The following is a 12,806-nucleotide window of genomic DNA, read 5'->3' as shown; positions in this document are numbered from 1 at the left end:
AGAATCCAGCCCCAGCTCACAAGTTCTACAAACACCGTCCCAGCTACACGCGTGTCTCAGGAGACCAGAAACCCGTCTGAGCCAACGTACCTGGCCAAAAGCGCAACGCCTGCTCTCCCCAGCAGCTGCCATGCAACAAATTCTGCAGTTCTGCGGTCAGCCTCGTAGGTCTCTTTCTGACTGAGGATGAACACCAGGGGTAGGCCAAGCTGCAAGTGAACTGTTGAAACCTTCTCGGGATCTGCAGCAACTTCAGTCTGGAGGAGAGAGAGTCACGCGGTCAGACGCCTCCCCAACATGCATGAACAAGGACGCTTAGGGGACTTTCAGTCCCTTACACTAACTAGGTTGTCCGATAGCGTCCACGGTCCTCCCACAACAACCAGATCCAATCATCCAAAAAGCAGACCTCGGATCACTGTCCTCTTTGCCTGCCCATTGGGGGCAAAACTGGAATGGAAGAGCCTCCTGTGCACTGGGCTGCTGGGATTTTAGAAGTTAATAAAATCTGAGGTTTTAAGGCCAAAAAGAAACATCACAATCATCTGCAGTGACTCCTTGCATAACCCAGGCAGCAGCATCTCCCTGAATGAATTCCTGTTTCAAATCCCATCACCGTGGTCAGATGGAAACCTCTTTATTAGAAACACAGCTGGGTGGAACCAAAAAGCTCCCAGGGATGAAAAACCCACCACGAGCCCAGGCAAATTGTTCCAAAGGGTAACTAGTCTCCCTGTCAAAAACCTCTTGCTGCCTGTGACCTAGCACATGTGGCTGCCACTCCCATTCATTTGAACCAGAAGCCAGCACCCAAATCCTGCAGGTAGCACTGAACCTCTTATAACATGCAACATGTCCTGGGTTGCCTTCCCTTCCCATTCCCATTATGTTGCATGCCCCAGCAAGCATGTTCCTATTTCATTGTGACCCATTCTCCCCCTTTTAAATTCCCTCCCCTCCCCTGGGCTAAAGCTGCAGCTGGGCTGGGCCAAACCCCTGTTAAACGGGAATTCCTTTGAAGATGTAAACTGCCTGGGGCCCAACAAGATCAGCTACACAGTGGAAGTGAAGTGGTCACACAATGTGCAGGCCTGCTGCATAGTAAGCCACTCTGACCTAGGCAGAGTTACCCCTCAAGAAATGCAGAGCAGCTTTACTAGGTGAGAACGGGGCTCTGTGGACCAGAACATGTGCCTGCCCCCAGTAGCCAGCTTCATCTCGGGTAGTCCTTCGCCCAGTGTAAACCAGCTCTGTTGTCTCCTGGTGGCTGGGCACTGCAATGCTGCCAACAGCAGGCAAGCAGCTTAGGAGAGCTGGTCATGTGTCCACTCTTACATTAGAGTAAAATTCAGGAAAAATTTCCCCCTTGCTCTTGCATCATGTCTGCACGCTGAGGTTGGTGAGGAAGTCTGCTGAGGGAAATTGTGGAATCTCCATCACTGGAGGTGTTTGAGAAGAGGATGGATAAGCACTGGTCAGGGACGATCTAGGCATAGCAATGCCAATGTACTACTATGGGTATTTCCCATGCCTCTGGACTTTGCTGACTGCTGCATGAGTCTGGGAAGGATTTTTTCCCTCCTGCTGATACTTGGATCCATGGATCAACTCCCTCAGAAACACTGGCTGCTGGATGCAGCCCTGACTGGGCCATGGCAATGCTCCTGCTGGGACCAAAGCCAAAGGTTTTTGGCTAAAAGACCTTGCCTCTCTGCTCAGGATCAGACTGATTGCTATATTTAGGGTCAGGAAGGAATTTTACCCCATGGTCATATTGGCATGAACTGGAGCGAGTGGGGGGGGGGTGCCTTCTTCTGTTCTGGGAGTTGTTTCCCTCTTCCTGGGATCTCAAGTATATTTTAACAAACTTTGCAGCAGCAGGACATTGGCCACCATGGTCCCCCTACTTTACCTGTGTCAGGTTTGGGTGTTAAGTCTTGTGATTGTGTCAGGGTTGACGGGGCAGTTTTACCAATAGGTTGTTTGGACAGAAGTGATCCTGCCTCCAGCAGGAGGTTAGACTAGACGATGTCTGGAGGTCCCTTTCAGCCCTACATTTCTACGATGTCATGGACCCATTGAAATCAATGGAAGTTTTGCCAATGATTTTACTGGGGTTGGACTTTCACTCCTGATCCTGTCTGTAACACAGCTGTAGGCTACCCACCCTCCATGCCCTCAGCCCTGCCCAAAGGACTTCAGTGAGATACAGCTCATGGCAAATCGTACCACAATAGGTGCCTCCATCAGCTTGAGATACTTGTGGATGTTGAGTGTGCTCAGTGGCTGCTCCATGGGAGTCCTTCTGCACGGCTGTGTTGGTTCCGTGACCCGCTTACAGTGGCAGAAGAAGAGTTGAGCAGATAATCCATCAGCATCCTCAGTGCTGTGGGGAAAAATTATATATTTTGAGGTTACTGCAGTTAATATCCCCTGAGGAGGGCAGGGCAGGGCAGGGTTCAGGGCTTCTCTGTCCCTTTCCATGGGGTTCCCAGGTCATATTCACATAGCATGATCAAGTGCTGAGCTGCTGTGCAGATGTGCAGATGAAGAGCGAGTGAACTGGAAGACCTGAGGAAGGGCAACTGTGCCCAAAAACTTGCAAAAATAAAGACTCTTTTTTGCAAATATCTAGTTGATCTAATAAAAAAATATCACCCGTCATGAGTTCTGATTCCTGGAAAATCTAGGCTCTTTCCCAGCTCCACTACTGGTTTCTGGATCACCTGAGGCAAGTCACTTCCTCTTTCTGTGCCTCAGTTTCCCCATATATAAATCTGGGACAAAAGTACCAGCCTCAATGAAAAGGCTGTGTGTCTCCATGTCTGATAACATCTGGATAGGGGACTAATCCTGACAAATCCTGCTTTTCAGGATTCAGCCACAGACAACCAAATCCTAAATTGGTGTCATGTCAGAGGTACCAAAGGCTTCTTCCAGTTTACACCTGCTGCAGGTAACTGGCCAGATAATTCTGCTTTTTCCTAGTGCAAGGAGAACAAGAACATCACAAGGGCAGGCAGAGAGACAATTCAAAAGGGCAAGGCATGAACTGAGATGCAGCTAGCAAGGGATGACAAAAAAAAAAAAAAAAGAGTACTCTGCAAGTATGTCAGGACTAAGAGGAAAACAAAGGATTTGTGCAGGTCCCTTCCTGAATGTTCAGAGTAATTAAACAGGGGGTGAAGCAGAGAAACCTGAAGTATTTATTGCATTTTTTAACTTCAGTCTTCATGAAAAATGTCAGCAAGGAGATGATGAGCAGAGTTGGGAGCCAGGAGAATGAGCAGTCTAGACCAGAGGAAGACCAGGTAAGAGATGATGCAGAGAAGCTGGAGGCTTTCAGGTTGGAAGAGCCAGAGGGGGTGCGCCCAAGGGTATTGAAGAAATTGGCTGAGGTAATTTCAGAGCCATTGGCTATCCTCCCTGAGAACTCATGGAGGTTAAGTGAGGTCCAAAATGACTAGAAAAGGGCAAATGAAGTACCTGTCTTTTAAGAAAGGGAAAAGAAGGATCTGGGGAATTACAGACCAGTTAAGGAGTCTATTGTGAAGCACTTAGTGGAGAACACGGCAATTGGGAACAACCAGCATGGACTCAGCAAGAGCAAGTCACACCAAAGTTACAGGTTTTGTGGCAGGTGGAAAAGCAGAGGATGTGATACACCTTGACTTTAGCAAGGCTTTTGACACGGTTTTCCATGACAACCTCTTTAGTAAGCTAAGGAAATACAGACTAGGTGAAAGCACCGTACGGTGGATACATAACTGGTCGGACTACCATATTCAACGAAGAGTCACTGTGTATTGGTCGCAGGTGTTAAGAAGTGCGTTTCCTGACCAGCAGAGTTGGGCCAACTTCTGCTGGCCAGCTTCCCTCATGTAGAGGCAGCTGTGCTTTGTTTTACTGCTACAGATTTTCCCAGTTCTACCAAAGCAACACCAAGCATAGCTTGACTGGTACGGCCACATCCACATCCGGCAGGAGGCACTGTGCGGACTGATTCATTCCCATATAGGAGGTGCTCAGACACTGCAATAATATGGGCCATTTAAAATGAAGATATATGGACCAAAGCAAGGCTGGGAGGGGAAAAAAATAAATAAATAATTGCTTTTAATATCAAATGGAGGTAAGCACCCTCATGCCTCCCAGGGGAAGTCAGGCCCACCTCTTCTCAGCTAAAGCCGACTGCTCTCAGTGGGAAGTAAGGGTCTGGAGGCCCTGGAGGATCTGGGCTTCAGTGTCTCTCAGGGTTAGGTCCCCAGCTTGGTCTGATCTTCAGCATCCACTCCCTATGTGGCTGTTGTGGGATTACAGCCCTCAACAGCATGAGTGGCTCTATGGGCGAATCCTGATATGCCTCTTCTGCATGGATTACAGGGTTAAACCATAGGAGTTTAAAATACCAAGGCTCAATATGGCAAGTGATGGGCAAAAGCCTACAGTTTAGGAAGTACAACTGAAAGGAGGAGGGTTGGCTCCAGGGCACCAGGATACAGGCAGTTCTTGACTTGCAATGTTTTGAGTTGCAGGGCCATGCATCCAAGGGAGAAGCACCCCAGGAGGTGCCCCCCCGCCCCCAACAGAGTGGCAGATGGCCGCCTCCGGGGCAAGGGCTGCTCACAGCAGGCCAGTACCAGTTCCCTGAGTTCGGCTTGGCGACACTACAGGAGAGAGGGGAAGAAACCTCCGGAGAGGAGGCCACTCCACACTCCTCATGCTCTAGAACAGGCTGAAGATGCTAAGCCGACCCAGAGGAAGAAACGTCGGGTGATCGTCACAGGAGACTCCATCCTGCGAGGTACGGAGGGTCCCATCTGTTGCTAGGACCCCTCGCGTGAGGTCTACTGCCTGCCCGGAGCAAAGATTGAGAATGTGACGGGGATGATCCCGGCCATTATCCGCCCCACTGACTACTACCCCATGGTCCTTATCCATGTGGGTATTAATGATGCTGCCAGGAGAAGCCCCGATCACCTGATGGCAGACTACCAGGCCACAGGGGACCGGCTGAAGGAGATAGGGGCACAGGAGGTGTTCTCCTCCAAGAGACCTGCATTGGTGAGGTCAACTTCAGACTTTGGAGATGGTCTCTCGAGGCAGGCTTTGGCTTCCCGGACAATGATCCGTACATCACAATGGGGGCCATGCTCGGATGAGATGGGCTTCACCTTTCCCCTAAAGGTAAGCGTGTGTTCTCTTTTAGGTTGGCAGATCCCCTCCGGCAGGCTTTAAACTAGGGTCATAGGGGGAAGGGGAAGACGAAGGTGGAGGAAGCCTTGGATCAGCGAACCAAGTGTCACCTGCAGGAGCAGCCTGGGTACTACTGGGATTAAGGGGGCACTCCATTCATCCTCAGGAGGCCTCAAATGCCTCTACACTAATGCTCACAGTATGGGGAACAAGCAGGAGGAGCTTGTTCTCCTGCTAGCTAGCACCAACCCAGACATAGTGAGGCTCACTGAAACGTGGTGGGACCCAACGCATGACTGGGTGCTGAACATCAGGGGCTATAGCCTGTACAGGAGAGATAGGACAGGGAGGAAAGGTGGGGGTGTGGCACTGTATGTCAAGGAACAACACACATCCTTACTGAGTAACACATCCTCAGTGAGTAGCCCTGGAGCGGAGGAGGGGAGATTGAAGTGCTCTGGGTTAGAATACAAGGCGGTCGGGGAGAAAGGGACTTAACGGTGAGGTCTACTACAGACCACCCAACCAAGGAGAAGAGCTAGACCAGGAATTCTTGGGTCAGCTCATGAAGACAGTTAGGTCCAAGGATGTGGTTGTCATGGGTGACTTAAAAACTTTCCAGACATCTGCTGGGAAGAGCAGTCAGACAGGTCTGACCGCTCACGCAGGTTCTTAGCCGACATACAGGACCTCCATCTAACCCAGGAGGTGCACAGCCCCACCAGGGGAGACGCCTTGTTGGACCTGGTGCTGGCCACGGGTGACGACCTGGTGCGGGGGCTGCGGGTGCTCGACCCCCTGGGCGACAGCGATCATCGCCTGCTGGGATTCACCATCCAGCGCAAGGTGGCAAAGGCCTGCAGCAAGGCAGCAGCGCTAGATTTCAGGGGGGCAGACTTCAACAAGGTGAGGAGACTAGTGGGAAGCACCGAGGTCCCGGAGCAGGGTGGAGTTGGGTGTCCAAGAAGAGTGGTCACTCCTTAAGGAGACGATCCTCCAAGCCCAAAGGAAGCTAATCCCAACGAGGATCAAAGGGGGCAAGAGGGCGCAAAGGCCCCCATGGCTCACCAAAAGCACCCGGGAACATCTCCTAGCTAAAAGGGAGGCGCACACCCGATGGCGGGGAGGGCCATCACCAGGGAGGACTGTACTGCGGTTGCTTGGGGATGCAGCGGGGGTCAGAAAGGCCAAGGTGGAGATGGGACTGGGACTAGCAGCCAAGATCAAGGACAACAAGAAGTCCTTTTTTAAATACATAAGGGGCAAAAAGAAGGTAGCGGGTAATGTGGGGCCTTTGCAGGACACGCTAGGAAATCTGGTCATTGCACCGGACAGCAAAGCTGACTTATTTAACAATTTTTTTCCCTCCATATTTCTGACGAGGGACCTGGTTATCTCCCCCACTGAGAGCCCCACGGGCCCTGCGGGCGGCACACCTAAGCCTAGGGCCAGTGAGGACCTAGTTAGGGAACTTCCGAGGGACTGAACATATTTAAAAATCAGCAGATCCTAACAATCTTCACCCCAGAGTGCCGAGGGAACTAGCGGAGGTTATTGCGGGACCTCTGGCACGGCTTTATGAGCACTTGAGGTACTTGGGCTGTGCCAGATGACTGGAAAAGGGCCAATGTGGTCCCCATCTTCAAAAAAGGGTGGAAGCAGGATCCAGGTAACTATAAGCCCGTGAGTATTACCTCGGTCTTGGGGAAGCTTTTTGAGAGAAGTATCCTGGCACATGTCCACGAGGGGCCAGCAAGGGAAACTATGCTTAGGGGCAACCAACATGGGTTCGTTAGGTGCAGGTCTTGTCAGACCAACCTGGTGGCCAAATCCTCAGATACAGGTGTCACAGTGGATATAGTCTTTCTGGACTGTCAGAAGGCCTTCAACACTGTCTCTCACCCTGTTCTCATTAAAAAACTAGGAGACTGTGGTGTCAACACTTACATAGTCAAATGGGTCACCAACTGGCTGGAGGGCCGCACCCAGAGAGCGGTGGTGGAGGGGTCATGTTCAACCTGGAGGGATGTGGGCAGTGGGGTCCCCCAGGGCTCGGTCCTCAGGCCCGCACTGTTCAACATCTTGATCAGTGACTTGGACGAGGGGGTAACAAGCACCCTGTTCAAATTTGCTGATGACACTAAGATGTGGGCATGCTAGCAGGGATGAATAGGCTGCACTCAGACCTGGACAGGTCACAGGGGTGGGCTGATGGGAACAGGATAGGGTTCAACACTGACAAGTGCAAGGTGCTGCACCTGGGGAGGAAGAACCGGCACCATACCTACAGGCTGAGAAGGCAGTTCCCCATCAGGCCAGAGGCAGAAAAGGATCTTGGAGTCATCACTGATGCCAAGATGAACATGGGCCGGCAGTGTGGGGACGCGGTCAGGAAGGCCAGCCGCACCTTGTCCTGCATCCACAGATGTGTCTCGAGCAGGTCCAGGGGGGTGATCCTCCCCCTCTGTGCGGCACTGGTCAGGCCGCAGCTGGAGTACTGCGTCCGGCTCTGGGCGCCGCACTGCAGGAGGGATGTGGACAGCATGGAGAGGGTCCAGAGGAGGCCACTCGCATGGTCAGAGGGCAGCAGGGCAGGCCCTACGAGGAGAGGCTATGGGACCTGAACCTGTTCAGCCTCCACAAGAGAAGGCTGAGGGGGATCTAGTGGCCTGTTACAAACTAGTCAGAGGGGACCAGCAGGCATTGGGGGAGTCCCTGTTCCCCCGAGCACTGCCAGGAGTGACCAGGAATAACGGTCACAAGCTGGCAGAGGGGAGATTCAGACTAGACATCAGGAGGCGCGACTTCACGGTCAGGGCGGCTAGGGTCTGGAACCAGCTTCCAAGAAAAGTGGTGCTGGCCCCTACCCTGGGGGGCTTTAAGAGGAGGCTGGATGAACATCTTGCTGGGGTCGTTTGACCCCAGTACTCTTTCCTGCCATGGCAGGGGGTCGGACTTGAGGATCTGCTCAGGTCCCTTCCGACCCGACCAACTGTGAAACTATGAGTTACAACATTTCGCACTTACAACATTTATAAATTGATGCCCTGTTTCAACTTTCTGATGTCAATTTCAACTTTACAACGCTTGATCCGATGCAACCCCACGCCAGCGAACAAGTTCGTTATGTCGCTCATCTCCCTGGAGGACATCTCTCCAAACTTCTTTGGACACTTTCTTTAAGAAAGCAGAGACAAGACTCCAGAAAAACCTGCAGCTGGGACCCCTGAGAAGACTCCAGCCAAGAGCCCTTCCAACAGTCCAGCAAAGTCACCTCAAGAAGTCTTTCTAAATCAATATGATCGCTATTTACAATATAAGTACATTGATGTAGCTATATTACTCATCTATAATTGCTCAAGTACAAAAGTCTGGGGCAGTTTTGGTGAAAACAGGATATCAGGAACCAATCCCCCATTTATAACATTGTTTTTTTATGAGAAAATTGGTTCCAAGTTACAATGTTTTGTGGTTTTCAGGAACCAATTGTGTTGCAAGTCTGAAGACTGTCTGTGTTTGCAAAACAGGCAGTCAGGCTCATGTGTCCCTCCTTGTCAACTGTTGTCATTTGCTGTACAAACTGGTGAGATCCCTCAAATGTGTCCCTCTTCAGAGAGATTTCAACAAACTGGAGGTTTAAACCAAAGAAATCTCATGAGGTTCGATAATCCATTGTGGTCCCTTCCGACCCTAGCATCTAAGTAGAAAGTCCTGCATTTAGGACGCAACAATCCCATGCATTGGGACAGGCTGGGGGCTGACTGGCTGGGCAGCAGCTCTGTAGATAAGGACGTGGGGGTGACAGTGGACAGTAAGCCAAATACAGGCCACCAGCGGAGAAGAAGACTAACAGCATACTGGGCTGCATTAGTAGAAGTGCTGCCAGCAGATCAAAGGAAGTGATTCTTCCCCTGTATTCAGCTCTGGGGAGCCCACATTTGGAGTCCTGTGTCTAGTTTTGTCCCCCCCCCCCCCCACTACAGAAAGGATGTGGACAAATTGGAGAGGGTCCAGACAGGGCTTATTTATCACCTTTAGCTCCAGGTTCAGCAGGGGGGGGCACAGACTTGGCCTAACACAAAAACAGAGCAAGTTCAGACAAACCCCTTTCTCCATGGGCTGTACATACCTGACACTCTTCAGCAGCAACACTTCAGTGGTTAGAATAAACTGGTGAGCAGTGCCGTACACAAAAGCCGCTTCCATGACTGCTCTGTGCTCTGAAACAAAATGTGTTCTGGTCCATATGGGGTAGGTAGTCTAATGCATACCATATAATGTACCCCTGAACAAAATATGTACTTTGTTTTTTTGAAACTCATAATAAAGAGGGAAACGAGTTCTTTCCTTTAGAGTCTTTGCTGGGAAGGGGAGCGGGGTGGGGAAAAAATAAAATAAAAGGTCCACAGCCAGCAGCTAGTGAGAGGTTTAAGTGGCAAAACCCACTGTTGCTCAATTATAAAACGTGTGCCTCAATTTATAAACAGATAAATCTTTTTTTTTGCGGGGGGGGGCCGACGACGGACGACAGGGAATATGCACATCCACGTAAGAAAATACAGTATATTCTGATCCCATCCCAATCCCGGGGCACACATACCCTGGACCAGTTTTCAACATCAGTATTCAAGAAAACATCGGTATCTATTTATTCACTTGATTTGTGAGCCTGTCTGTAAAATATTCATGGTGAAAGAGACCGTTTCAACAGTGAAGCCAAGCAAAATATCTGCCAGAGACTGTCTAGGTGCGTCTGATCCTGCCTCTAGGGAATGGCCTAGATGAGCCGTTGGGGTCCTTCCAACCCTACACTTCTGGTTCTGCGTTGGGATGCCGGACTGGGTCAGAACCTCAGTCCTGTACAACCAAAGTAAAATCCTACCGACAGGAAATGAGATGAATGGATAAATGTAGTACCTGCTGTTCCAATCGCTGGTACATAGGCAAAGACGACATTCAGTCTTCCCTTCAGGGAATTTTCTAGATTCTGATGCTCCACAGGCGATGCAATATATTTAACTTCATTAAAGAGAAGTGCACTGGGGAGACACAAATCTAATTCATACTGGTGTCATTTAAAGGGGAAAAAGAAAACCTGCACTCACTGAACCACTACAGGTGGGTCTCTGCATCTCCACCTGCACTTGCAAATCAGGAACAGAGAACAAGCACTTGGATTCACACCTATAACTCACATTGTGGGTAGAGATTTTGCCCAGCCAAACTACTGGTCCAGGTGGAGCTATTTTACTGTTCTAAACAAAATTAAATTTTGCTGCCTGCCTCCACCATGTTTGCATAGCTAAACATGGCAACCAATCAAAGCCACCAATAACTCAAGAACTTCTCCTCCTCAATTCCTTCCCCTGGAAACTTCCCCAATTCCTCCGCCCTGGGCTACTGTCCAGTTTGTCCACTGAACAGGCTAGCCTGGCCTAAGTGCACCAAATAGAAAGAGGGCAGGCAACAAATATAAGTACAAAGGAAATGATTCACATGGATGGCGCTGGTCTCCACTTACAAGAGGACGTTGGCTACTATAGCGTTCACGTTGAACAAGGCATCCGTAGGGAATTCTCTGAGCAATATGTTCCCTCTGGGGAAGACAAGCCAAGAAAGAACACAGATAGACAAGACAGACAGATGCATGGGTTATTTATCATTTTAGTTGTGCTCACCATTTCTCGGTATCTTTTCTTTTAAAGCGAACAAGTACTATTATAATCAACTTGTCTGACTGCTGGCAAAACCCAGACCTCAGAGTTCCTGCACTTCTGAGAGCAAATAAGAGGCTCTTCAGCAAAAGAAACCACTGGAACAGAAGAATAAAGCATTCTTGCAACATGAGTCTAGGTCAATGGGAGCTGAGGGCCTAAATCTCCTAAGATGCTTTTTAAAAGTCCCACTGCATGATGTTCAAGAGGCTTCTGCTTTGATAATACAGGTTCGGCCCTGGAGTTATTCCTACATTTCTAGAGCACGTGTGTTAGTTAAACAACTCAGCAGGAACACCTCAAAGAGCAGAAGTCTGTTTCTGGATCAAAACCAAAGACCACAGAAGTCCATGGGAGTCTTCAATCTAACTTCAGTGGGCACAAATGTACGTTCGGCGTGGTACGCAGCCCCCTTTCATGGCCAGGCTATGGTTGCCACCTGTAAAGTAGCACTGGCTGGAAATTCTCCAGCATAATGTTCTCAAAGGCCAATGCAGTTTCCACCAAGGCAAAAACTTTCCACAGAGAAAACCTGCATTTTGCCAAAACGTTTCAAGTTTTCCCATTAAGAAAACAGAAATAAGATATTTCGTTTCCAAGAGGAACCAAAGCAGCCAAGCTGGCTGTAGTGCTTCAGGGACCTTTTGTTCAGAACACCTTCATGTCTCCCCATCCCAATTCTCATCTAAGGGCTAGACTCTAAGGCTGGACTATATTTCCCATAATGTACCCAGCTTCCACTCTGCTCCATTTGTACATCACAAGAGTCACATGATTATAATCCATTATGGGAGATGCTCCCCCACTGTGAAATCCTACAGTCTAGTCATCTTCCCCATTCTCCTTAAACTCCCTTGCTTGTTAGACAACAACACTTGCTCTAGCACCTCTTTCAAACTGTGTCCAATGGCTGCAGCTGGCTCAGATAAACAGCCATTTCATCCAGGATAATGTCAAGAAACGCATTTCCATCAGGAAAATTGTATTAAATGTTCCCAGGTAGCTCTTGTGAGGTCTAACCACGAGGTACCCAAATGCCTTCCAACTGACTCACCCAGCTCTGTTCCCAGAGCTCTTCCTCTGACATCCTTCCAGAGATACAGGGCCACATCCTTCACTGGTACAAAGTGAGACGGCTCTATTGAAGCCAACTACACCAGTGACGGATGGAGCCCACTGTATTTTCACAGTGAGCCCCACATGCCAAGACAAAGTGGGCAAGACTTTCAGTATCCAATCCACCTGGCTGGGAAGACACGTGGAGTGGAGTTCGGAAGAACCACCAGAGCAACAAGGTGCCAAACAGCCTTCCAACAGTAACAAACAACCTAACCAGGTTTAAGAGGCACCTTGACTGGTTTCTGAAGGAGATGAAATGTTGAGGGTCAGTGATTCAGGAGGTCCCTTCACACCCCATGTTCCTATCCACCAAAGCCAAGATTTGCACTTGGCATCTTTCATGCCGAGTCTTCCCTGGAAGGCAGAGGTTTCCTCCCTGCATTCTCAGAAGAACGCAGCAAACCAGCTACAAGCTGAAGCAGGGTCTCGTCACAGCTCTCCACCCAAATTTAGGGTTGCCAACTCATTTGAATTTATTCCAGGAGGTTATGCACGCATGCATCACTTATGGATTACAGTGAGTAGACTTTACATCAGGAAGGCAAATGCACATTACTATTACATTTTAAAAACCCACTAGACTACTGTATAAGTCATATTCAATATTTAATATTTATTTTAATGAATGCCCTATTATTTATCTCCTGAGTGACTGTCAGCAGTCTCCTGGAGACTTGCATCTAATTCCTGGAGACTCCAGGGCAATTCTGGAGGGTTAGCAACCCTACCTGAGCTGGATATATACCCATATATACTGCTACATTTCTCCTGGACCTG

General features: G+C 49.5%; 1 protein-coding gene across 3 annotated transcripts in view; it reads right to left on the bottom strand.

The window, feature by feature from the left end:
- Positions 1–12,806, bottom strand: part of TXNDC16 (thioredoxin domain containing 16) — a 66,620-nt gene that overhangs the window by 32,708 nt on the left and 21,106 nt on the right. For all 3 annotated transcript variants that reach the window (XM_090034405.1, XM_090034404.1, XM_090034407.1), the window contains 5 exons: positions 10,718–10,792; positions 10,114–10,235; positions 9,326–9,416; positions 2,230–2,386; positions 91–257 (listed from right to left, as the gene is read on the bottom strand). In XM_090034405.1, the coding sequence (XP_089890531.1) occupies positions 91–257; positions 2,230–2,386; positions 9,326–9,416; positions 10,114–10,235; positions 10,718–10,792 (612 nt within the window). The remainder of the gene's footprint in view (positions 1–90; positions 258–2,229; positions 2,387–9,325; positions 9,417–10,113; positions 10,236–10,717; positions 10,793–12,806) is intronic.

Source organism: Crocodylus siamensis, chromosome 2 (assembly GCF_052110815.1).
Source record: "Crocodylus siamensis isolate JL-2025a chromosome 2, ASM5211081v1, whole genome shotgun sequence".
Lineage (NCBI taxonomy): Eukaryota > Metazoa > Chordata > Crocodylia > Crocodylidae > Crocodylus > Crocodylus siamensis.
This window is presented reverse-complemented; position numbering and strand designations above follow the sequence as displayed.